Consider the following 27918-nt stretch of genomic DNA (forward strand, 5'->3'; position numbering starts at 1 on the left):
TTATTACTTACCTTATAAAGCACTAATTAATTGTTAGTTACTATTTCTCATCATCTCTATTTTAAGTGATGGTAGGGGTTGGCTTTGTTTTTGTTTTTGTTTTGTTTACACTCTTTTTAGTCTCATTTTTCGCAGTTTAGCTGCTATGGACTGATGTGCTGGGGCCATGGCTCATTGGTTAAGTTCTGGATTACTTCATTCTTTCAGTCTCTTCCATCTCTGGCTCATCTTGACTGGTTTTATCTTCACCATGAACATTTCTAAGAAAGTAAAAATGAATTGCTAACAGTAGAAAGCCTGACAGAGAAAACTATGCTAAGTAAGAAATAGAATTGTCCATCTTGCTGTGTCCACAGCTGTGTGCTTGTGGGAGGTAGAACCCTGGCTGGAAGCACACTGAGACATCTGTAGGATTTACCATTGTCATGGACTCTGAAGAAAGGGGGTCTCAGAGGAATGACTGTAGTTGTGACTTACATTTCCTCAATGCCCAATGATGGTTGATATCTTTTAGCTTTTGGCCATTTGCATAAATTCTTTACAGAAATACATATTTAAGTAGAAAGAATAATCTTTTGAACATATGTACACATAAATTTCCGGGTTCTGTTTCTTTCCTTCTTACAATCATTTGATAGTCAAAAGGTGAGATCAATGGCATAGACTCACTGTTTTCTGTTGAAGCTGTCTTCAGAGGAGGAGAGCATGGGTTGTGGTGGGGGAATGAGCCATCATTGATTACACAGATAGCTCTCCATTGCCTCACGTGTGAGGTGTGGAAGTATCCTTTAATGCAGTTTTGATATCCTTACATCCCTCCATGATTAATTAATTAGGAAGATAAAAGTAATGGTTTGCAGTAGGAGGCATGAGTCACCTTCCTCCTCACCCCAGTAAGCGTTTCCACCTACCCACCTCTGTCACTCTGTCACTCCTGGTGTCTGTGCTATCAGACAAGTTCTCTGTTTGCTTACTGTCTATCAACCCCTACAGTATAAGCTGCTGGTTTGTATGTACCTACAATGCCTGCCACGGAGTCATGTATATTACAGATTTTTTATTAAAAAAAAAAAACCTTGCTCAGTTAATAACTAAAAGAGGCAGTGTTACTAATTTAATTACATTTTCTCACTTTTCTGATGTTCCCTATCAGCATGATGAAGAAGAACAAGAGCAAGAGCAAGAAGTCAGTGAATAAGCAAGACGCCCTCTGCATCCCACACTATTACAGACTAGGACATCTTAAGAACATATTAGATGGAGGAGAGTATGCGCCTTATGTATCCCCTCCCATATTGGAGAGCAATTTTATTCAGGTAAATAACACTTATACTCTCAACTAGGTTCCAGTATCATTTTCTCAAAGACAGTGAAAGATTGAGAAGTGAATTGTTAAATGTGATGAGGGACGGTGTGGTGTAACGAAGGGGAACAGTCCTACAACTTTAAACAGGCTGAAATAATGAGTGTTACAGGGAAATTCACTTCAGATGTTCCCAACAAACCCACAGGCAAGGGTTCTGTCCTATCTCTATTAGATTTGTCATTCTCACATAATCTTAATGTTCCATAAAATGATTTTTGCAGCATACGATTACAGGAAGGTATTCAGATAATTTTTTCTTAGAGTTTTATTTTAATTTTTTAAATGCATGTATTTGTTTTATGTTTTGCCTGCTTGTACGTTTGTGCACCACATTTGTGGTTGTGAGTTAGTAATTGAACCCAAGTCCTAAGTAAGAACAGCAAGTGTTCTTAACACCTGAGCTATCTCTCTAGCCCCAGTCCTATATTCTAAAGAAAAATGCCTGAGGCTAGAGATGAGCTCAATGGAGGAGCCCTTGCCTGAGATGCATACAGCCCTGGGTTCAGTCCCTAAGTGCCCAAGTAAATAAACAACCACCCAAGAAAAGATAAATTAAAATAAACCTCATATGTTGGTTCTGAAGGGAAATACAACTGTCAGATAGCATCAGAGACAAGCTTCCCTGTGAGAATGCGCCTGTGTCTGAGTGAAGACACAGAGCACGTGGACACTGTGCTGGCTTTCCTCCCAACACTCAACACTAGACTGTCAGGCAAAGACGATGACGGTCCCTCAGGGAAATGCCATGGCAGGGTCTGATGCTAAACGAGCACAGAGCCAATGCACTCCGCTGGTCCCACAGAGTATGATAAGGACAGAGACAGACATGTCAACGATATGGAGTTTTCATGCTTCATAAATGTGTTCTCTGATACCAGAGGACTAGTGTGACTACTCTGTGCCCAGAAAACCCTCAGAGAGGAGTGAGGTCTCTGGAACATGTCTCAGTTATGCCTTAGAACACGTGATGCCAAAGTTTAACTGTTGTGGCCTTCAGTTACTCTTTCCTGCTAACAATCTTTTATTTTCACCTTTCTTCCCATACTTTGTTCATGTTAATTAACTCTTGTACATTCTAGTTGCATAGCTCTGGCCCCACACAGGGAGGGGAAAGTCTGTAGTAGGCAGGTTAGCCATGGTCCCACATAACTGCAGCCATAGTCTCTAAAATGCCCAGTTTTTCCTGGTTTGTGTTTGGCAGCAAGCTACCAACATTTCTGACTCCAGAGGTTCAAGTGAGGGAATAGAAAGCACTGGCTCATTTGAACACATCACCAGCTACATCCTCACCTCTGCTCCATAGGATCCTACAGTCCTAGTCGTTATGTCAATTGTAGGCACTGGCCTTCTCTCATTGACCCCATGAACCACAGACTGTAGCTCTTCACTCTGCTATCTCCAAAACAGGAACAAACCAAGGAATGGAGGCCTCATTTCCCCGTTTTCTGCCCTCCACTTACACTGCTCTAGCAAGCAGGGGTGCTAGCTCTCTCTATACCTTTTACCAAGAAACTCCTTTCCTGTCCTCTACATCCAGGTCAATAGGAGAGGTGAATCTATTTACCTGCATAACCGAGCAAACTGGGTGACTGTAGGCATCTGTTCTTCCAATCACGTCTTCAAGACCCCCAATATGATGCTGTTGGCACACCTGACGACAGAAGCTCGAAAAGAACAAGAACCCCTCTTTAAAACCATTCTGAAGTCTTCCTCTCCTGGGAATCTGGTGCTCACCAGGTGAGTCACAAGGATAGGAGGATAGTGACCTCTGTCAGAACACAGTAGCACCAAGTGGCTAAAAGGAAAGATAACAAGTGTCCCAGAGGAGCACTTCAGGTGCATTGCTTTCTCAAATGACGAAAGGGTGTCTCTAAGAGGATATCACAAAGGCAGTCAAAAATGACAAATTTAAAAAACATACCTAAAGCACTGAAGACTTGATAAACTGCCTCTCAAGTGCACACTTTTCCTCCCCACCTAATTCCAGCCTCATCTTAGTCACTACCTCAGTCTATGATCTTGAGCAAGTAACTTAATTTAAGCCTCATTTTTAGACAGTTTTATCACTATATATTTATTGTACAGATAATGTGTTTCATTATAACATTTTTATACATGTACATATGAAACATATGTACATGTATTTCCATATATGTGCATTAAGTTCCTTGAGCATATTCTACCTTCATCATACCCTCTCTTCCCTAACCTCACATCATCGGGCCTCTTCCTCATCTCAGATAGTTCCTTTTTACTTTCATGTCTCTTATGTTTGTGTAAATGTGTGTGTGTGTGTGTGTGTGTGTGTGTGTGTGTGTGTGTGTAAGAGAGAGAGAGAGAACAATATGGGTGTGTCATGGTGTACATGTGGAAGTCAGAAGACAACAGCAAGTATCAGTTATCAACCCTCGACCTCGCTCAGAAGACTGGGTCTCTCCTGCTCATTGCTGTGTACACCAGACCAGCTAGTCCATAAGCTTCCAAAGTCAGGCTTATATAGCAAGCACTTTATTTCCCCACCTTCTTTTTAAAAATCCATATTCCTCATGAGAGAAGACATACTTACTTATGTCTTTCTGAATCTGGCTTCTTTCACTTAACATGATCTCTAGTTTCAGCCATTTTTCCTGCAGGTAACATTTCATTATTCCTTATGGATGCATAAAGCTCCACTATACATGTATGCTTGTTTCTTTATCTGTCCATCTCTTCATAGTCCCTTGTCTGATTTCATAATTTGCCTGTTGTGACAAGTGCCCTGCTTACTATGGGCAAGGAAGTAACCCTCTTGAATGGTGACATCTTTTAGATGGACATACCCAGGAGAGGTGTTGCTGGGTCATATGATAGTTCAGGTTTTAGCTTTTTTAAGGAGCTTCCACATTGGTTTCCATACAGACTTTACACTCCTGTCAGTAGTCTATAAGGTTTTCCATTCTCTTCCCACATCACTGCCAGCATTGGTTTTTGCTTCATGGTAGTGACCATTCAACTGACAATATAAACTCTCAATGTAGTTTTATTTAAATTCCTACATATCTAAGCCTCAAATTTTTATTTTTTATTTTAGTGTATATATATGTGTGTGTATATATATATATATATGTGTATATATATTTATATTTATGTATGCATCCACAAGTCCAATGTCAGAGGACAAGTTTGCAGACTCAGTATGTCCTTCACCATGTGGGATTAACCTCGGGTCACTGAGATTGACTCTAGGCATCTTCACCTGATAAGCCATCTCACCAGCCCTAAACCTCACTTTCAGGCTTAATTAGGATGGACAGTTTTCCATGATAAATGACATTCTTATCATTTATTATCACCAGAATCTTAGACAATGATTAGAATGAAATGGCTCTCAGGAGCTCCCACCCACACCTATCTGGGTCAAGACCGTCGACTGTCCCATGCTCCAAGCTCAAAATGACTTTTTATAGCTCTGCAACTAGGTCTTTGGATAACGTTACATTTGCATTTGTTTGCAGGTTTATCCCTCTGCAGTTTGTGACTATTTCTGTGCACAGTGCTAAGAACATGCGTCTCAAGGTAAAGCTGATCAATGGCCGGTCTTACTACTTACAGCTCTGTGCTCCTATGTATAAACAGGATATCATATTTTCTCAGTGGGTAGACCTCATCCCCCTCTTGAATCAGGAGAAAGCTAAAACTACCCAAGTATCAGAGATCTCAAGCCTCTCAGAGATCACAAACAGCACAGACATCACAGGCTCATTGGACATCACAGACATTACTGCTTTACCAGAGATGCAAACCATGTGCTCGAAAACGCAGAGATGCCCTTGCAACATCATGGAAAGTGAAGACTTCTCAGAATATACAGATGCCACTGATGTCACAGATGTCACAGATGTTCTGGAAAATGAGGTCACAGATGTTCAGGATATAAAAATTGTCACAGAAGTCACAGAAGTCTCAGAAGTCCAGATATCCACAAATGTCTCAGGGGTCAAAATAGTATTTGAAAATGACGATATAATAAAGAACAAGCAGGAGGAAAAGGTATGTGTTGTGGGACACTTCATTCTTTAATGGTCAAACATGGGAGCTGTAATTAAGTCTTAGTTAACACTCATGATGAAAATGCTGTGGAACCCACTCACAGTGGCATGATTTTAACAATTGACTCAATCCCTAAGCTCAGTATAAGTCATAAAATATTCCCTGAAATAGTCACGATCCTTCAAGTATCAAAAAGTAGCAGTGTGACAGAAAGAAGGCCTGGGTTAGAATCTTAACCTTCTGGGTATCATATACATGACTAGCTAAATTGTCAAACACAAGGTGTGATGTCATCACTCCTAAAATAAGAATATTAATATAACGAAATGGCTATTTTATTACTTAAAAATAAGGATGGGCTGAAGTTTCAATAAGAAAAGATAAGAGCAGAAAACAGAAAATAAAAAAGTTATTTACTTTTAAAAAGGCCAGAACGTTTTTTTAAAAAGTAGGAGAGAAGAGGAAGGGAGAGAGAAATAGAAGTACTGAAATCTATATCAATCCGGGTGACATACTGGGCTCTAAAGATAGATCAGTTTGGAGACTAGTAAACAATGTTCACTGGATCCATGGTACAAAAACAGTGATGACTGAGGCAGACACTTCACAAAAGAAACCACCCGTAAATTATAGTGGGAAAATATTAAAAATCTCTCATCTGCGTCTACAGCCAGTGTGAAACACACAAGATGTTGCTGTACAGCAGTGCACCAGATCACCAACATCTTCTCTCCCCCCTACTGTCCTCTCCCTAATTTAACCTTGAAACTGACAGTGAATGGAGTGAAACAGCAATGGTAGTAAAATGGGGGTTCAGAGAGATCTACAATAGGGGTGAGAATTGGTCAAACATTCTTGAAATGATTACGAAGCAAGAACCTTAAAACTACTTATGCCAGGGGCTGGAGAAGTAGCTCAGCCCTTAAGAGCACTGGCTTCTCTTCCCACAACCACATGGCATCTCAGAATTGTCTGTAACTCCAGTTCCACGGGATCCAACACTCTCACACAGTCACACATGCAGGCAAAACACTAATGCACATGAAATTAAAAATATATATTTATACCCTCTAACAGGAATGAAGAGTTACCTACAAAGATGTGAATCATGGGTTGGGGATATGGCTCAGTGATACAATGTGTGCTTGGTGCACACAACACCACACACACAAAGAACACGTTTATCATCCCATACCCATACCACACTATAACAGCAAATTAACGAAAGCATAAGAACAGCCTAAATACCTGCCAAGAACAACCAAACTCAAGACTATGAAGAGCGAGTGCCATGTTTATCTTGCTTAGGGGTTCCCATAGTATCTGTCAAGTCCATAGCCAAAGTCTGTTAGATGAATTGGTGTCGTGTACTTGTTAAAATTGTTCAAAAGTGCTTCTTAGCCTGAAAAGAGGTTCATTATGTACACTGAGAGGGGGAAAGAATAATCTCTTGGATATAAAAGTCCATTGATACACATACACTAAAAGAAAGAACAGGGACTGGGGAGTTAGCTCCTTTGATAAACTGCTTGCTGCACAAACATGAGGACCAGAGACTGATCTCTAGCGCCCACACAAAAAGCTGGGCATAGTGGCATGCACTTGAAATACCAGCACCACGGATGCAGAGATGGATCATCAGGGCTCACTGCCTAACTGGTCTAACTTAGTCAGTGAGCCTCAACTCCTATAGAGAAACACTGCTTCAAAAAATAAGGTAGACAGAGAGGGAAGACACCTGTGTGGCTTCTGGCCTCCACAAGTACATGTGCATGTAGATGGGCATGCACTTGAACACACACACACGCACACACACACGCACACACACACACGCACACACACACACACACACACGCACACACACACATGCACACACACACACGCACACACACACACACACACACGCAGCACAGATAAATAGAAAAGGAACACAGCCTGTGAATAGCAGTTTGTCTCTGCATGGAGGGAGTAAGTGCAGTTTCCCCTTATTTATCCCTCTGAATTGTTCCCATGCTAGAGGTAAGAAATTTATATAGGAATATCCAAATAGTTTTCACAGTTCATAATGGCAAGAACGACATTCTGGTGGTAATTTTACCCAGGCCTGGTGTCACAAGCCCATGACCACAGCTACCGAGGAGCATGACAGAGGCTGTGAGTCTGAGGGCTGCATGGACCACAGAATGCACTCTAGGTCAACTGAGAACGTGGTGAGATCTCATCTCAAGACTTAAGGAAGGAGAAACAGGGCCTGGTAGTAAAGCACTGGAACAGCAGGCATCCTCCTGCTGCAGTGAGCACACAAACGGTGAAATGACAGACTAGAAATGCGGACTTCAAAAGGAGCTCAACACTGATCTTTACAAAATAGAGTGAAGTAGGCTGGAAATGAAGTGTGCCAGAGGAGCCATCACTGCTGGGCAGTGCTGCCACGCAAGGAAGCGTTTCCTAACTCCCATGGAGCCCCAGAGGATCTTTCGTGTGTGTAGATGTTGTGCTTATATGGTGTTTGGGCATCACGTGTGTGTAGTGCCTGCTGAGGCCAGCAGGCGGCACTGGATCTCCAGGACTAAACTTACAGTTGTGAGCCACATGTGGGAGCCGGGAATCGAACCTGGGTTCTCTGACACAGAAACTGGTGTTGTGAACCACTGTCTCTCCAGACTCCCCGTACAGCGTCTTAAATAGCCTATAGTACACATTATTTTCATTGTAAGGAAATGTGAAGTTTTCTCTTTAGGGACTAAGAGTACTGACACTCTTTTGGGGATGTTTTGATTTGTTTTGTTTTGAGGCATGGTCTTACTATACTAGGACAGACTGAGCTTGAATTTGCAATCCTCCCGCCTCAGTTTTCCCTGTGCTAGAACTGCAGGCATATATGACTAGGTCCAACAGTACTAGGATGGATCGGGTGGTTGCCATGGGAGGAAAGAAGGGCAGACACAAAGAAAGTTAGGGACACAGGAAATGAGTTCTCTGACTGACTGTCCTGAGGCCTGCATGAGGCAGTCTGATCACTCTGATATAGTTACCAAGAGACCTGGAGAGCTGGGATGTGGCAGGAAGACAGCTAAAAGCAGAGGAGAGGTTTTAAAGAACTGCATTTTAGAGTCTTATAAAATGAAAGTTTATTATTGTTATTGTTATGAGCCCTGAGCCCACACTACCTATCAGATGCTCCTAAGAGCAACCTGACTGAAGACTACATGGCAAGGTATTTCTAGAAAACTTTCCTTAGCCTGTAATTCAAAGACGAGTGTTGTAATTAGACCCACTCATCTTGTGTGAGGTGACATTGGAGTTCATCACTCTGACCTGAATGTTATGCATTAGGCTGCTGTGGCACAGGCCTTTGTTCCTATGCCACCAGCCTTCACAGCAGCCAAGGCTCTTCCCCCACATCATGCCTTACTCCCTGTCCCTGAACGTGTGAACACTCAGTAAGTATGAAAGAAAGGACTAGAAACTCCTCCATAAACACTCCGTTTCTACATGGGGTCCTTCTGTTTTCTGACTTCCCATTGCTTGTTATTTCCCAAGGACAACAATCTGAAGCACAGGAGTCTACGAGATAAAATAACTAAGAATGACTACCGAGATTCCCCCAAACATGTCTCCATCTCAAACATAACCCTGGCTTTGGAAGATGAAGAATGTTTTCCGACTACTCTGACTCCTGTAAAAAGCAAGGAGGACATATGCAAAGAAATATATGATGAAACTTCTGAAGAAAAGATGAGCAGTCTTCAGAACACACATCTAAAGGCCACAGAATCCAGGTCAGTAGCATGGGAAATGATGTGGGCATTCTAGCGAGTACAGCATGTGTTCAGATTTATGCTTCCTGGTGGCAATGCAGGCATTTGTCTCTGAAGATTCTCAGACAGACACAGTGTGACAGATTGATGGCATAGGCACCTCTTAGCCATCATTTTGGGGTCAGCCTTGGCTAATTTTTATTTCCACACCAGCTTCTTGTGCTGTTCATCTGGAATTGCTGCTGTTGGACTGATGTTAAGACCATGGGTTTGAGAGAATTGACAGATGTACAGGGCTCACGTTTGGGAGCTGGAGTGCCGGCATCTAGAAAGGTTGTGTGTGCTTTACGGCTGTGCTTATCTGCATTCTTGTCTGCAGAGCCTCTAGATATCCTTCACATACCTCTGTATCTGCAACAATATGAAGAAAACCTATTCCCATTGTTTTGCTGATTGCAAACTGAATGTGAGTGAATTTGTACTGGTAAAGGTGCAAGCTAATACATTCACTGTAAGGTAAAACTTAAAGAGAACCCAGATCAAAATGCTTACTTTAGGCTATGTGGCACATGCCTGTAGTCTCAGCTACTCTGGAGGCTAAGGCAGGAAAATTCCTTCAGCCCAGGAGTTCCAGAACAGCCTGGGAGCATAGTTAAACCCCACCTTAAACAAACAAACATTTATGTTATTTTAAAAAAACAGGATGGGTGCAATTCTGTCCATCTTTTAATAAATATATTAAAAGAGGGATTGGGAGGTAGCTCAATGGTGGACTACTTGCTCAGAATACACACGGCCCTGGGTTTGATGCTGAGCATGGACCCAGGGAGAAGTTATATATACTGTACACACATACACAGGATAAGAGAAATTAACTTGGAATGACATTAACTAGAATTTGTTAAGTAACTTGAAGTGCTAAAAAGAGGTTTGGTTGTTTTGTTTTCCCAAAAAGAACAAAATAGTAAACTATTGGAATGGCTATTTATTGTAAAAGAAAAGCTGAAAACTTAAAAGTGTCATATCAACTGTTAATAACAGGTAGAATAGTAAATTATTGAGAAAGTCTATACATTTTTCCTTTAAAACCTGGAGACATTAGGATCTGGAGAGACAGCTCCGCACTGAAGAGCACTTGAGGCTCTTACAGAAGACCACTTTGGGTGCTAGCACCCACACGGGCCAGTCCATAATTGCCTATAGATCCCCTACAGGAGATCAACATCCTGGCATCTGGAGGTACCAAGCATGCACAAGGTATACATATATATGTGCAGGCACTGACACATATACATGAAGTTAAAATTAATATAAATGAAAGCATGGTGTGCACACCTTTAATCCCAGCACTCAGGAGGCAGAGGCAGAGGCAGGCGGATCCCTGAGTTTGAAGCCAGTCTGGTCTATAAAGCCAGTTCCAGGACAGCTGGGACTACACAGAAAAAACCTGTCTTGCAAAACCAAAATTACTAAATAAATAAATCTTTTTTAAAAACTTGGAGATAATAAATTAAGTAAGTGACTTTTAATAAAAATGCAAAGTGGAAACCTAAAGCAATCATAAATTAAAAACTTAAGTCATCAAAGTTCTTATTAAAGAAAAAAGGCACTTTCCAAAATTTCTCTGGACAGTTTTATATTTAACTCTGAATCATATTTTGTGTATGCCATTTTTCTCATAAAACTATAAAAATATATTTTACTCTCAAAACCTTAGTTTGCTTTTTCTAAACCAGACAAAAACCACACAATAAAGATTATTCTGAGTTAATACTGCTTGTGACATTAAAGGACTTAGATTTCTAATGTCTTAGAGTTTCTGCAGGCAAAATGTAGCAAGCTCAGTATAATACTAAAGAGGGTTAATACTAATCCCACACACAGAGAGAAAAACAGAATGGTCATGACATTTTGTCCACACTGGAATTTTTATATTCTTGATAATAGAAAACATCTATATAATAGTGGATTTTCCAGGATCATGCTAAAGCTATTTACTTCAAACCACAGTCCACATGCTTTTGTTTGAGTCTTGCTACGCTTCCAGGCTGCTCTCAAATCAACCGTGCAGCTCATGCTGCTCTTGAGTTTTACGATCCTTCTATCTCAGCCCTACTTGCTAAGACCACAAACAACACCACTACACTTAACAATTACTTTTTAATTAAGAAATTCTAGCTGTAGAAATGGCTCAGTGGTTAAGAGCACTGACTGCTTTTCCAGAGGTCTTCAGTTCAATTCCCAGCAACCACATGGTGGCTCACAACCATCTGTAATGGGATCCAATGGATGCCCTCTTCTGGTGTGTCTGAAGACAGCGACAGTGTACTCACATATTTAAAATAAATAAATCTTTAAAAAAAAAATAGAGATTCTAGGGCCAGTGAGATGTCTCACCAGATAAACGTGCTTGATGCACAAACCTGATAGCATGATTCCCAGATCGGTGGGGCAAGGGGAGACCTGACTCCAGAAAGTTACTTCTGACCTCCATGCACACACTGTGGCATAGGCGTGCCCACACTCACACATACATCATATATGCACACACACACATAATGATTATAATAAAACTTAATTTAAAATTAAAAAAAAATTAGGAATGTTTCCATTAATATTTCTATATCCTCTGTAAGTTCTACCAACTATACTAGAACAAAGAGACATTAAGAAGCATAATAAAATGTTTAATTGCCACAAAGTGATGCACACCTTTCATCCCTGCATGAGAGAAATAAAGGCAGGCAGATTTGTGTGGTCTAAACAGGCTAGCCAGGCTACATAGTGACACCTTGTCCGGTACCCTCCTTTGGATTGTGAAGTTATCTGAATTCACATGGACATGACCCCTCTCCTCCACGTATACATAATTAAAAAATAAGTAAAAGAAATCTTTAAAAAAATACCTACCAATAGCAACAGCAAATATCAGTTCCTTTATCAGCTATATTCAAAATTTGGCTTTTTCACACCCTGCTGTGGAAATAAATCCCCGTTGTATGTATGTCTTTGGATGTTTCTCTCTGGCTTGTAAGTCCTCAGTCCTGCTTCTCCTAGTGAGTGTCTGCTGTCACTAAAGCACCGACTTCCTCGTTAGCCCTTCTTCAGGGGCCACATGGATTACAAAACAGTATGTTCCAATGAATTATTTCCTCTTTGTGTTGTTTCTTCTATCTGTATTTCTACAAGCCAAGGGGGTAGCCATTTGTTGTGTGGATGGACCGTTGGTTGATTGACTGTTTGCAGTGAAGCCCCCCACTGCATACAGGCACATCATGAATGATCACAACAAGAAGCAACTGGAAACTGCTTAACTTCTTTTTTTTTCCTAATTGTTTTTACATTAATTTGTCCTGTGCTTGTACACACATGTACAGAAGTCAGAGGACACTCATAGAAAAAGTTCTATCCTTTCATCTTGTAGGTTCCAACGATTAAACTGAAGCCATCGGGGTTGGTGGCAAGTGCCTTAAAAGGCTGAGCCATTTTGCAGACCCAATGCATGTCCAAGTGAATGTCTGTCTCCTGAAGTCAATTTACTGTTTCTGTCTTGAAATAAGCTAATTGGAAATTTTATGAATTTCTATCAATTATTTAGAAAGATAATCTATTTTCTTTTCCATTTTGCTCATATGTATATACGTATATTATGCATGTGTCCATTTAAAATGATTTATTTAACAGGTCTTTGTGATTATTAGGCAGCTTGGAACTCTTCACACTTTATCTGTCTGCTCAAATGTTACACACACGCACACACACGCACACGCACACACACACACACGCACACACACGCACACACACACACACACACATACACACGCACACACACACACACACTGTATGTTGTTGTTTATGATCTGCCTCTCCCATTGGAATGAAGCACATCAAAGGACAGGGACTTGATGATCCTCACTATTTTTTTTTTTTTTTATTATTAACTTGAGTATTTCTTATATACATTTGAATATTATTCCCTTTCCCGGTTTCGGGCAAACATCCCCTCCCCTCCCCTTCCTTCCTTATGGGTGTTCCCTCCCAACCCCTCCCCCCATTGCTGCCCTCTCCCCAACAGTCTAGTTCACTAGGGTTCAGTCTTAGCAGGACCCAGGGCTTCCCCTTCCACTGGTGCTCTTACTAGGATATTCATTGCAACCCTCGAGGTCAGAGTCCAGGGTCAGTCCATGTATAGTCTTTGGGTAGTGGCTTAGTCCCTGGAAGCTCTGGTTGGTTGGCATTGCTGTACATATGGGGTCTCGAGCTCCTTCAAGCTCTTCCAGTTCTTTCTCTGATTCCTTCAACAGGGTCCCGTTCTCAGTTCAGTGGTTTCCTGCTGGCATACGCCTCTGTATTTGCTGTATTCTGGCTGTGTCTCTCATGAGCGATCTGCACTCACATTTTGATCATCCGTCTTGAGTTTCATTTGTTCTAGGCATCTAGGGTAACTCAAGCATTTGGGCTAATAGCCACTTATCAGTGAGTGCATACCATGTATGTCTTTCTGTGATTGGGTTAGCTCACTCAGGATGATATTTTCCAGTTCCAACCATTTGCCTACGAATTTCATAAAGTCATTGTTTTTGATAGCTGAGTAATATTCCATTGTGTAGATGTACCACATTTTCTGTATCCATTCCTCTGTTGAAGGGCATCTGGGTTCTTTCCAGCTTCTGGCTATTATAAATAAGGCTGCGATGAACATAGTGGAGCACGTGTCTTTTTTATATGTTGGGGCATCTTTTGGGTATATGCCCAGGAGAGGTATAGCTGGATCCTCAGGCAGTTCAATGTCCAATTTTCTGAGGAACCTCCAGACTGATTTCCAGAATGGTTGTACCAGTCTGCAATCCCACCAACAATGGAGGAGTGTTCCCCTTTCTCCACATCCTCGCCAGCATTTGCTGTCACCTGAGTTTTTGATCTTAGCCATTCTCACTGGTGTGAGGTGAAATCTCAGGGTTGTTTTGATTTGCATTTCCCTTATGACTAACGATGTTGAACATTTCTTTAGGTGTTTCTCAGCCATTCGGCATTCCTCAGCTGTGAATTCTCTGTTTAGCTCTGAACCCCATTTTTTAATAGGGTTATTTGTCTCCTTGCTGTCTAACTTCTTCAGTTCTTTGTATATTTTGGATATAAGCCCTCTATCTGTTGTAGGATTGGTAAAGATCCTTTCCCAATCTGTTGGTTGCCGTTTTGTCCTAACCACAGTGTCCTTTGCCTTACAGAAGCTTTGCAGTTTTATGAGATCCCATTTGTGGATTCTTGATCTTAGAGCATAAGCCATTGGTGTTTTGTTCAGGAAATTTTTTTTCCAGTGCCCATGTGTTCCAGATGCTTCCCTAGTTTTTCTTCTATTAGTTTGAGTGTGTCTGGTTTGATGTGGAGGTCCTTGATCCACTTGGACTTAAGCTTTGTACAGGGTGATAAGCATGGATCGATCTGCATTCTTCTACATGTTGACCTCCAGTTGAACCAGCACCATTTGCTGAAAATGCTATCTTTTTCCATTGGATGGATTTGGCTCCTTTGTCAAAAAATCAAGTGACCATAGGTGTGTGGATTCATTTCTGGGTCTTCAATTCTGTTCCATTGGTCTATCTGTCTGTCTCTGTACCAATACCATGCAGTTTTTATCACTATTGCTCTGTAATACTGCTTGAGTTCAGGGATAGTGATTCCCCTGAAGTCCTTTTTATTGTTGAGGATAGTTTTAGCTATCCTGGGTTTTTTGTTATTCAGATGAATTTGCAAATTGTTCTGTCTAACTCTTTGAAGAATTGGATTGGTATTTTGATGGGGATTGCATTGAATCTGTAGATCGCTTTTTGGTAAAATGGCCATTTTTACTATATTAATCCTGCCAATCCATGAGCATGGGAGATCTTTCCACCTTCTGAGGTCTTCTTCAATTTCTTTCTTCAGTGTCTTGAAGTTCTTATTGTACAGATCTTTTACTTGCTTGGTTAAAGTCACACCGAGGTATTTCATATTATTTGGGTCTATTATGAAGGGTGTCGTTTCCCTAATTTCTTTCTCGGCTTGTTTCTCTTTTGTGTAGAGGAAGGCTACTGATTTATTTGAGTTAATTTTATACCCAGCCACTTTGCTGAAGTTGTTTATCAGCTTTAGTAGTTCTCTGGTGGAACTTTTGGCATCACTTAAATATACTATCATATCATCTGCAAATAGTGATATTTTGACTTCTTCTTTTCGATCTGTATCCCTTGACCTCCTTTTTGTTGTCTGATTGCTCTGGCTAGAACTTCAAGAACTATATTGAATAAGTAGGGAGAGTGGGCAGCCTTGTCTAGTCCCTGATTTTAGTGGGATTGCTTCAAGTTTCTCTCCATTTAGTTTAATGTTAGCAACTGGTTTGCTGTATATGGCTTTTACTATGTTTAGGTATGGGCCTTGTATTCCTATTCTTTCCAGGACTTTTATCATGAAGGGGTGTTGAATTTTGTCAAATGCTTTCTCAGCATCTAATGAAATGATCATGTGGTTTTGTTCTTTCAATTTGTTTATATAATGGATCACGTTGATGGTTTTCCGTATATTAAACCATCCCTGCATGCCTGGGATGAAGCCTACTTGATCATGGTGGATGATTGTTTTGATGTGCTCTTGGATTCGGTTTGCCAGAATTTTGTTGAGTATTTTTAAGCCGATGTTCATAAGGGAAATTGGTCTGAAGTTCTCTTTCTTTGTTGGGTCTTTGTGTGGTTTAGGTATAAGAGTAATTGTGGCTTCATAGAAGGAATTGGTAGTGCTCCATCTGTTTCAATTTTGTGGAATAGTTTGGATAATATTGGTATGAGGTCTTCTATGAAGGTCTGATAGAATTCTGCACTAAACCCGTCTGGACCTGGGCTCTTTTTGGTTGGGAGACCTTTAATGACTGCTTCTATTTCCTTAGGAGTTATGGGGTTGTTTAACTGGTTTATCTGTTCCTGATTTAACTTCGGTTTACCTGGTATCTGTCTAGGAAATTGTCCATTTCCTGTAGATTTTCAAGTTTTGTTGAATATAGGCTTTTATAGTAAGATCTAATGATTTTTTGAATTTCCTCTGAATCTGTAGTTATGTCTCCCTTTTCATTTCTGATTTTGTTAATTTGGACACACTCTCTGTGTCCTCTCGTTAGTCTGGCTAGGGGTTTATCTATCTTGTTGATTTTCTCAAAGAACCAACTTTTGGTTCTGTTGATTCTTTCTATGGTCCTTTTTGTTTCTACTTGGTTGATTTCAGCTCTGAGTTTGATTATTTCCTGCCTTCTACTCCTCCTGGGTGTATTTGCTTCTTTTTGTTCTAGAGCTTTTAGGTGTGCTGTCAAGCTGCTGACATATGCTCTTTCCTGTTTCTTTCTGCAGGCACTCAGCGCTATGAGTTTTCCTCTTAGCACAGCTTTCATTGTGTCCCATAAGTTTGGGTATGTTGTACCTTCATTTTCATTAAATTCTAAAAGTTTTTAATTTCTTTCTTTATTTCTTCCTTGACCAGGTTATCATTGAGTAGAGCATTGTTCAGTTTCCACGTATATGTGGGCATTCTTCCCTTATTGTTATTGAAGACCAGCTTTAGGCCGTGGTGGTCCGATAGCACGCATGGGATTATTTCTATCTTTCTGTATCTGTTGAGGCCTGTTTTTTGACCAATTATATGGTCAATTTTGGAGAAAGTACCATGGATCCTCACTATTTATTCCTTGTTCTTAATGCACACAAGGTGCCTGGTAAATATGATCAAGGAAATGAATCACGCTTTGCCATTGAAAATTACTTTTGTTGCTTCTATGAAAAAAAAATGAACTTTCCTGTGGAACTGAGGCAACGATATAATTTTCCTTTCTTCTAGCTTATTTTGGTTTTAAAAATAATACTTTCCATCTTATTTTGTTGGTACAGAATAAATCTTTGACAAACATGCCTTTTTGCCTTCCCATTCTTTTGAACTCAGATCAATTTGAATCTATTTTATAAATGTTACACGTTGTGTTGTTAATTTTGGGGGAAAGAGTGCTAAGGATTGAAGCAAGACACTCACACATGCTAACAGCACACTTCACCACTGAGGAACACTTCATAGCTTGAAGACTTTGTTAATCCCACTTATATAGGTATAATTCTCTTAGCACCGTCACTAATTATTTGAGTTTTTAACTTTTTTCAATTACATTTGCTTGTTTGGTGTGGGAGCGGGGGTGTATGTATATCTTACAGTCAAAAGAAAAACTGTCAACTCAAACTCAAGAGTTTCCATGTAGGAATTCTAGATTAGGAGTTAGGTATACATTCTTAGGGCTCACTTTGAGAAATACTATTATCATCCACAGGAAATCCTCCTTCCCTATTAGAGGTGGAGAAACAACTAAAACAATGTCCCCCAGACCACTGATGGCAATATGTCCTACCACCTCACGTATAGGGGGCTGAATATAGATAGGGTCCCCATGCTAGACAAGCACTCTGCCTAAGCTACATCCCTAACCTCTTAAATTTTTGTATTTTCAGCATAAAGTCTCAATATGCAGCTCAGGTTGGCCTGGAACTCATGTGTGTAGCCCAGCCTGACTCTTATTCTGAGTCCTCAGCCACAGCCTCCTAACTCGCTGGGATACAGGTGTGACCCACCATTGCCTAGTTTGCCTGATCTGTTACTGATGGTAATCTGAGTTATCTCAGTGGAATTAAAGAATGACCAGAACTGCTACTAGTAACTCTGGTGTGCTAAAGGATACAGGAAAGTTTACAACAAAATGGAATAAATAAACAGGAGAAATGAGTAATAAAGAATAGAGAAACAGAAACCATTGGTCAGAAAGAGAGAAGGAAGGCAAAACTGCAGATGCCTGCCAGTGAGGAACACAGAGTGTTCCTCACTATTCTATTTGGCAGTGTGGACTCAATAGAAAATCCTCCGCTGTCTTCCTACAATGATGGAAGTGAACCCATCCAACTTAGAAACGTGGTCTAAGTAACTGTGGTCAGGCCGGGACACTCTGATACCACCTTCTAGTTTATCTCTTACTCACAACACAATATTGACATTAATAACATCCTACAATCACACCATAATTAGATTTAAACAAGGCTGTTTAAACCAGCATCTTCTTTCTTGGTTCTTTTGCAATAAAAATTGCTGCGTGCCCAGAAAAATTGAGACAAACTGCTTTCCAGTGTAGCTTTGTTTATCGAATAAGTGAGCAGACAGAGACACAGCCGCTTCCCTCCCCCACTCTAGTGTCCTCACTAACATGTTGTAATATGTACCAATATTGATGTGTTGTTATGCAATGGCTGTACTTTAACATAAAAGGGTCATACTTCATGTATAAAGTTCTATGGGTTTTGATGAATGTATGTAGCCTGTACCCTTTGTTACATGTTCCCAAAATCATTTCACTGCTCTAAAAGTTCCATAAGCATTAGATTAGCTGTTTTTAAAAAGATACTCTCACTATGTGTATGCAAGTGAGTCTGTGTGGGGTTATTGCATGTGAAATGCAGTTGCCCAGGAAGCCAGCAGAAGGTACTCGATCCCTTGGAGCTAGAGTGCTGTGAACCAAACGCAGGTCCTAAGGAAGAGTGGCATGTGCTTTTAACTCTTGAGCCATCTCTCTAGTTCTCTATATTAGCTTTTAATTGCTGATTTTTAAAAAGATTTGTTTCTTTCTTTGTTGGTTTGTTTATTATGTATACAGCATTCTGCCTGCATGTATGTCTGTAAGCCAGAAGAGGGCACCAGATTTCATCACAGGTGGCTGTGAGCCACCATGTGGTTGCTGGGAATTGAACTCAGGACCTCTGGAAGAGCAGACAGAGGTCTTAACCTCTAAGCCATCATCTCTCCTACCCCCAATTGCTTTTTTTCCCCCTTCAGTTCTGGGGATTAAACATAAGGCTTTGTACATGCTCGGCAAGTGCTGTATGTTGTTTTGTTCTGGTAGGGTTTGTTTGCTTGTTTGCTTGTTTGCTTGTTTGTTAATTGGTTTGGTTTGGTTTGAGACAGGGTCTCTGGCTAGCTTAGAGCTTGCCATGTAGACCAGGTAGCTCTGAACTCTACAGAGAGCTACCTCTGTCTGCCTCTAAAGTTCTGGATTAAAGCCCTACATCACCACACCAATGATTTTTACATTTGTTTATTTACTTACTTACTCATTCATTTAGCGGAGGTGGGGTTAGGGGATGAGCTTATCAGGATGCATGTGTGCAGGTCAGAAGACAACTTGTGGGAATTGGTTCTCTCCTTCTACCATATGGGGTCCTGCGATCGAACTCAGGTTTTCAGGCTTAACAGCAGGTACGCTTTACCCTCTGGACCACCTCACCAGCACACGTAGTTTGTTGTTGTTGTTTAATTAGTTGCTTTTGTTTGTTCTTGTTCTGTTGCTTAGTTGGGCTTGGTTGGGCTGGTTGGTTGGTTGGTTGGTTGGCTGCTTAGATGGGCTTGATTGGTTGGTTTTTGAGACAGGGTTTGTCTGATAGCCCTGGCTGTCCTGGAACTCTGTAGATCTGGCTAGCCTCAACCTCTGAGATCTGCCTGCCTCTGCCTTCCACCTGGCTTTGATCCTGCTCTTTAAGGCTAGAGTATAAGAGGAATCTGGGGACAGTTGGGGCCCTTGATTGAGGGAAGAGAGCATCATGTTCCCTGGACCTGGAGTTACAGATGGCTGTGAGTCTCCCTGGATTCTCTGGGAAAGCAGCCACTGCTCTTAACCCAGGAGCCATCTCTCCTCCTCCAAAGGGAGCTGAGCAAGAACATTCACTGCTTTCTCTATATATATACATTTTTTTTGAGGGTCTTTTGTTTTGTTTTGTTTTGTTTTTGTTTTTGAGATAGGTTTCACTATGTAGCCCTGGCTGTTCTGGAACTTACTATATAAACCAGGCCAGCCTCGAACTCAGGGATACCCCTACCCCTACCTCTCAGTGCTGGGTGGGATTAAAGTCACCCATCACCATGGCCTGGCTTGGGTTTTGTTTTTGTTTTGTTTTGTTTTGTTTTCAATAATAAAAAATGACAAAGCTAACAGAATGAAAAGGTCTCTGTAGGGTCTAGGTTTTGTCAGCTTCACTGTATCGTCATTGAAATGATGTGTCACTACATAAGCAGAAAAAGAATGGAATTTTAAAATATAAGAATATTGTAATTTAGCAAATCTTAAATTCTTTAAGACTTTCCCCATTAGCTTTCTATACCATTAATCTCCTAACTACTAGGAAGAAATAAATGAAAAAAGGAAAAACAAAACTACATTTTTATTATAAAGTAAGCCTCTTGAGGTCTGCCCCATGGGACATATTTGTATGGGAAATAGTTGGTTTAGGAAACCATGGGCTCCTTTTTGCTGCCTGTTTGTACTGGGAACATAATTAGTAGCTAGTGTCTAATTTGAGAATGCTAATTGCAAAAGAAAGATGTAATATTTTAAGAAGAAAATGGAATTCACATAAGCTTTTTTCCAGGGGCATGTGTAGGATTCAGCCAGGAAGGTGAGGCAGATGAATACATTCTGTTATTTTTTCTTTCCTAAGACCATTAATTTCAGGGACACTTTATAATTGTTTGTTTTCTAATGCAAAAAATTTAAAAAGCCAAACATGACTTTGCTGAATATTGTGCTTCTCTGGGCACTACCATTGAAAATGCAAAATAAGCCATTGAACTCTACATGGGGTGAAGCTGAAGGAGCCCCACTTTCTTCCACTGTCCTGGGGCTCTTGAGTACTGAAGAATCAGCCTCACTTACACTCCTTCTCAGGCACGGCAGGCAACACTGCTCTGAGCCTTGCTTTGACCAGGACAGCAGGCTCTGATTGCATCTGTGCCTGGTCCGTAAGACACATTTCTTTGTGCTGCCCAGTCGGTCAACGATGTTTTGTCATTACTCTCAGCCTTCAGTCTGAATTCTGAGGCTCATTAGCAAGAGAATCCATTTTTGGAAAATTCCAGAGAAATTACTACTTTAAGTTCCTGAAATGACTGTATCTGCCCGGCCCCTTGCATGAGTCATAGCCACCTCTGTAGGATTACCTGGGCAGGGAAACTTAAAGGAAACTCTTCAATGGATTCTCCTGCATTTCACCAAGAGGGAAGGGCTGAGCAGCACGAGTGGAGATGCCAGTAGCCTGTGACTGTGAGAAATGCAATAACAGAAGATATTATGCTATTACATACAATTTGATTTGTGGCTTTTACAAGCTAGATAACCTGTAAATAAACTACCTTACTCTGCACTTGATCTTAGCCAAAAGACCGAGAAACAACCTGTATAATCAATCAATGCAGTCTAGGCTTGCTAAGCACAATCCATTACCACTCACAGAGAGTTTGGACAATGACTGGTTATCTCAGACCCAGATGTTTTTTCTAAATATTTGTGGTCAAGGTGGCAACTCTTGGACCTGTGCTGTTTATTTTTACAGGAGTACAAGAACTGACTCAGACACTCCAGGTAAGGAATAAATTCCAAGACACATTTTTTTGTGCTCTTCAGTAGACAAGAGTTACTCAGGGTTCTTATAAGCATAGATGATGAGGAACAAAGGGTTCCAGCTAGGCTTTCTGTTGCCGTCCCAAAGATCTAAACACTCCACCGTGGAGAGACTCTTCTGAGACCATCTTCAGACCCTTCCAAGTGTGCGGTCACAGTTGACTTCCCAGTTCCTGGAGTCTAATTAAATCTATTAGGCATTAACTACTCCAAGATGAGCTCTACAGGTGGTTCAACCTACAGCAGCACACGACCCCGACCTCCACATTTGTATGGGGTAATAAATTAAAGTCACTCCACTCCTCCACTCTTCCCACTGTCATCTTCACCCTAACACTCACTGTGGGGTGACTTAGCTCATGTTTGGGTACAGGGATTTCTTATTTATGTATTCTCATGTCTTAAAGAATCCCCAAATTCTCACAACAAGCATGTAACTGGGGAGACGGTCATACGGGCTGATAAACTCTTGCCGACTGCTCACTCACCTCAAGCCACTCTCTAACCTGTGAGCTGGAATAAACTTCCACTACATGGCACCTATAAAAGAAAACTATGAAAAGAACACAGACGAATATTTAACTTGGTTTAAGTAGAGAGGAAAAAATACAAAAAAAGAATATTTAAAGACATTTGTAGTCATATTTAAAAGACAGCTCCACCAAAACAAAACAAAATAAAATAAAAATAAAAAACAAAAAAAAGAGAGAGAAAGGAAAAGAAGATTATAGGGTAGACATAGCACTTTTTATGATGTGTCTTTTATGTATATGAATGTTTTGTATGTTTGAGCACCATACTCAAATCATACACGATACTGGGCAAAGTCAGAAGAGGGCATTAGATGCCCTGGAACTGGCGATAAGAGTTGTGAGCCATCAAGTGAGTGCTGGGAACTGAAATAACAAGTGTCTTAACCACATACCACCTCTCCAGCCCAACAAACTATTGAGTTTTACACAGATGGGATTTGTCTTTATATCTGCTCACTGGGTGTCAGTATCCAAAATACCTGCTGAGCTTCACACATGTGGATCTACATTCTGACCTACAGTGTTGAACCTGAGACCACCATAGAGAAAGGGCTTCTATAAAGAAAATGCAAGGTGGGGTCTGGAGAGATGGCTCAGTAGTTGGGATGTGCGTTGCTCTTTTGGGGGATGCCAGTTGATTCCTAGCTTCAAGTTAGGCAGCCTGAAACTGCCTGTGACTCAGGCTATAGGATATCTGACCTCCATGCACAACCACACACATGATACATAACTCTCATAGACACACACACACACGACACACACACACATGCAGACATGTATACACATGATTAAAAAGAAAATAGTTTTAAAAAGAAAATACAAGATCTCCTTTTTAGTTTGTAGAATTTTCACCCATCAACTCCTACCACAAACTATATAAAGAGGTCAAAACACTAAATGTTTAGAGGTTCCAGAGTTACCCAGTACCATTAATGTTCTCCTTGTATGCCAAAGGCAAGGATCCAACCAATGGCAGCCTGACTGCTAATGATGGTCACTAACTTGTCACTAGACACAGAGATAGAACCATGATTCATTTAGTTAGCTGTGACTTGCCATCAGTCTGTGCATTAGCCAAAGAAAATCATTGAAGGAAAATGAGTGGTAAATTAGTGTCCGGTTTTAAAATGGCTTCTCTACTGACTAAATCTGTAAGAGAAGTTAGAGGATGCCAGACATGGAAAGAACAGGTAAGAAGCTTTTCTCACAGTCAAGGTAGAGGATGCCACACAGTCTTTAAAAGCAAGAAGCAGTCAGCAGTGTAACTTTCAGAGGGATGTGTATGTAGTCAGAGTTACTTAAGTATTTTACACAGTTGGTATATAGTAAAAATGATGGTGGGGTGACAATGATGATGACAAGGATGACAATGAAGATTTCTTGACAAGAACTGGAGAAATAGATCAGGCACTAAAGTGCTGAAGCATGAGGATATCGATTCAATCCGCAGCACCCACATAGAACCTGGGTATAGTAATACACACTAGTACTCCTGGCACTACACAGAGACAGAGGATCCTTGGTGGCCACTGATCAGCCTCGGGCCATGAGAGTCCTTGTCCCAAGGAGACACCTAAGATTGTTCTCTGGCCTCCACATGTACAGATGTGTGCACACGTGTGTGTGCATGCACACACACATTTATATACATGTGCACCCATCACACTTGTGCACACACATGCAGAGTTATTGTAGGAACAAGACAAAGGAGGACAACTTGGGAGACGGTGTGTCTGGGATATATAAATCTGTGAAGCAATCTGGGAAAGGGAGCCAGAGGGGTAGGGAAATGTTGAAAAAGGCAAACGCACACTCATGCTGAGTCAGAGGTCTCCGGCTTTAGTTCTAACCAACTTTCTCCATTTCTCCATTACATGAACATGTCCTTTCACTTCCTCAGTATATGGCTGGGCTGTTGGGCTGACGCTGACAGTGACTGATTCTAAAAGCTGGTATTCCGTGCTGTTGCTGGCCCATTTCTGGAAGGCTAGCAGGAAGCTTGAAGTGGTGTCCTGGACATCAGGGACTAACCACAGATACAGCAAAGGGGTAACAGACGCGCACGAGGAGCTTGCTGAACCACAGCAAGGCACAGGGTATGATGTGGCGTGCAGGCTGCCACAAGGCATTAACCATTTTCCCTGTTTGTTCTCTTTTACATTTCTCTGTTTCTTCTTTCTTCTCCTGTGTCTTCCCGTTCCTCTTACTTAGGCTTATATAGTTTCGCAGTTTTCCCCCTGATTAGTATTTCTTTCCCCTTCTTCACCCTCCTCTGATCACATTTTTCCCTCACACACTCTTATCATTCATTGATACTCTTTACCTCGAGAAGGCAAAGGCTACCCCATCCTAGACCCTCATTCTATTAAATTCAGTCTAAACAAAGATAAAAAATGCCTCTGTATTCTAATTTCTAGGTGAAGCTAGAGTAATAATGCTGCCTAAAGGGGGAGGAAAAAAATCAATCCTCATGGTGAGCTCCCAGCCTCCTAGGCAATAGTAGTTCAGGACAAAACTGTGTGGCTCGCCTCCCACACAGCTCTGCAGCTGAAGGGGTTTCTGTGCAATGTTCTGTGGAGAGCAGCACTTCAAATAAATCATTCCTATCAGCAAGGCCACCAAATGACATGGCAGGTCCCAAGCTATACCTGTCTCTCTAGACCCAAGTCACTTCTCTCCTTCCTTGATTTTTAATTTCTTACCTTTCAAGGTTTCATTCTTCTCTCAGCCTTTCTGATTTATTTGCAGTGAGCCCAGGGCGTAGGCTTTCCTGTGATGCCACATTATTCTTCCTACATGACAAAGAATGAGACCAGAGACAATGGTTCAAGAAATGAGAGGGAAATCATATATGAAATACTGTTTCCTTCCCACTCTACCGGTTTCTTTTTTCTTCCTGTTCAAACTCACTCCCTGCTTGTGTAACCTAAATTAAAAAGAAAAAGGGAGGGAAGCCCCCAGGAGGGACCGGGCAGTGGACCAGCAGTGAGCTCCACTGTAGAGACCACAGACGCCTGGTGAGGTGTTTAGAACGTCGTTTGAACTGGAGACCCAGATCGCTTTCTCCTTGTGTGCCCCTTTCTCTCTTGCCTTTGGCCTTCCTTCTTTCCCACTTTTTCTCTTCCATTTGCCTTTACTCTTGCTCCTCTTTCCCTCTGGCTCTCCGCACACCAAAGCCCCTTTTAATTTCCCCAGCCCTGTACCTCATCTGTCTCCCCCTTTCTCAGGGGGAGTGCACACAAGCCTAGTAAAACAGAAAAGGTCACACTGGAAAAACCTGTTGGATGGCCTAAAGGTGAGTTTTCAATATAGGTCTCTGTAGATTAAATGAAAGATGAGACACTTTCAGAAAATTATAATAAGTCGACTCTTTAACAAAAACCTCGTTTCTGTAGTAACAGAAGAGGTGCAATTGCAGATAAAGAGGTAGAATAGAATGTGGAGGGTTTGTTGTCCTCTCTACGCTCTTACCATAGGCCAGACGGCAAGGCCGACAGGAAGCAGGACAGAGGGCTTTGGTGAGGCACTGGAAGAGAATTACACACTACTGCTACTACGTGGGAGTTCTCTCTCTTCACACTATATTGGTCCCAGGGATTGAACACAGGTTGTCAGGGTTGCCAGCAAGCACCTTACCTAGGCCATATTGCCTCTGCACAGATCTTTAGTTATAAAGAAAAGCTTCATTATAAATAGTTTTATTATTTTTATTTTAAGCATTACTTTTATTTTCAGTAGCACTTGGGGATGAACGCAAGGCCTTACACACTGGTGCTGTACTAGTGATCTACATACCATGTTTTTTCTTTTATTTTAATATTCTTAGACTCTGTGTGTGTGTGTGTGTGTGTGTGTGTGTGTGTGTGTGTGTGTGTGTATGAGTGTGAGTGTTTTGCCTGCTTGTATGAGCACTATGTACATACCTTTGAAAGTTGGATGAAGACATCAAATTCCCTGGAACTGGAATATAGTATGGTAGATGGCACCATGCACGGTATAGTATAGTTATGAACTGCTATGTGAGTGCCGGGAACTGAACCCAGGTCCTGTGCAAGAGCGGCAAGTGCTAAGCTATCTTTCCACTTCTAATTTTATTTTTCAATTGCTTATTTGTATTAACTTTTAGTCTTATACCTCAAAGTAAAACCTTTTAGGATATTTTGTATATAAGCATATATTCAGTATTTCAGCCCTTTGAAATAACCTGACCTTTGTGTTTTTTGTCAGATCAGTACAAACTACTATACTAAAAACAAAGCCCAACTCAGAAAAAGGCAATCTCTGCAGGAGGAGAACAGCAAAACCTCTGTGTGGCAGAAATAAAGGCTAATCATTCCATGAAAATCCATGCCAATCTAATTTCTAACATCCGATTTTAGATGTGTGGGTTTTTTGTTTGTTTGTTTGTTTGTGGATATGTATTTTATAAAAAGCTAAAGAGCTATGGAAATTAAAAGGATTTCTGTTTACAAACTCAGTTTATAAGGCATCTTTGATCTGGGCCTGCTAGGACAGAGTGCTCTTCTCTGTGGCTTTCCTGTAATGCCAGTCCCACTCTGTTTCCCGCGTTGTTTGTTTTGGGGTCACTGGTGGTGAGGACTGAGTTCTTTGGATATTTCTGTCTTAGGTGAATACTTGGTGCTGAAGGAGTATTTATAGAATCCATAATTCGGCAACACACGATACTAAGTGACAATGTACTGAGTGTCATTTGCAAATAGGCTTTTAAGAAATTCATTTAAAGGAAACTTTAGGTCTGGGCACGTGGGTCACTGGAGAGGTCCTTGCCTGTCCTGCAAGACCCTGACGTTAAAACCCAGCAACCCCAAAACCAAAAAGGAAATCCAGGAAACTACAGACAATCCTTGCCTGAAGAGTTGTTTGTATTTTTTAAAATTATCACTTAAGGACTAGAAAGATGACTCCCTAGTTCAGAGCACTTGCTGTTCATGCAGAGGACCCGAATCCAGTTCCCAGTACCACACAGCAACCAACAACTATCTGTAACTTCAGTACCAAAGGATCTAACACCCTCTTCTGGCTTCCATGAGCAAACCAGGCATGTAGGCAGTACACATACATATATACATGCAGACAAAACACCCCTACACATTAAAAATAGTTACTCCTTAATTGTTTTAAAACCAGTTTGTCATTCTACAGCATGCTTTTCATATACTATATCAGTTAATCTGCACAGCGATCTATAGAGTACTGTTATCTCCCTTCATTACAGATGGTGAACTGAAGCTTGGAAGATATTTGCTACGGGATTGAACACGAGAAGCCTTATAGCCAAGCACAAACTCACAAACTCATGCATATTTCTGTTTAGTAGTACTCTAGAGAACAATCCTTTACCCATTCTCTTGGCCCACTGCCCAGGGGATTTGTCTTCCTTCACCTGATGCTCTAAAGATGGAAAGAATTTCTTTCCCACCTTCACATCAAGAAAAAGATCTCCAGACGTCACCAAGAGACTACTACCGGTGATGTATTAAATTCGGAAGTACAAATAAACATTTTGCAATTTGGAAATGACTTCTCCTTTACAAACAATGTCTTTGATATAGATTATCTGTGACAAACTAGGAAAGACACTCTTAACTATGACTGGTTATTTCTAATAAGAGTCCTTTAAAAGGCTGCTGTACAGGACCTTAAAAAAAGGTCAGAAAATTCTTATAGACCTAAGACATTCTTATCAGATGATCAAAGAAAAACGAAAGGCAT

At 41.0% G+C, this 27918-nt stretch overlaps 1 protein-coding gene across 1 annotated transcript; it reads left to right on the forward strand.

Annotated features, from left to right (window-relative positions):
- The first annotated feature begins 1154 nt into the window (after positions 1-1154).
- On the forward strand, positions 1155-27918 carry Fam71d (family with sequence similarity 71 member D). The gene is given in 7 exon segments (XM_032907991.1): positions 1155-1316; positions 2904-3103; positions 4861-5395; positions 8939-9177; positions 21585-21613; positions 27422-27461; positions 27511-27918. Coding segments are annotated over 7 exon segments (1296 nt in total). The 3' UTR covers positions 27602-27918.

The sequence above is a fragment of the Rattus rattus genome, chromosome 7 (assembly GCF_011064425.1).
Source record: "Rattus rattus isolate New Zealand chromosome 7, Rrattus_CSIRO_v1, whole genome shotgun sequence".
NCBI classification, from domain to species: domain Eukaryota; kingdom Metazoa; phylum Chordata; class Mammalia; order Rodentia; family Muridae; genus Rattus; species Rattus rattus.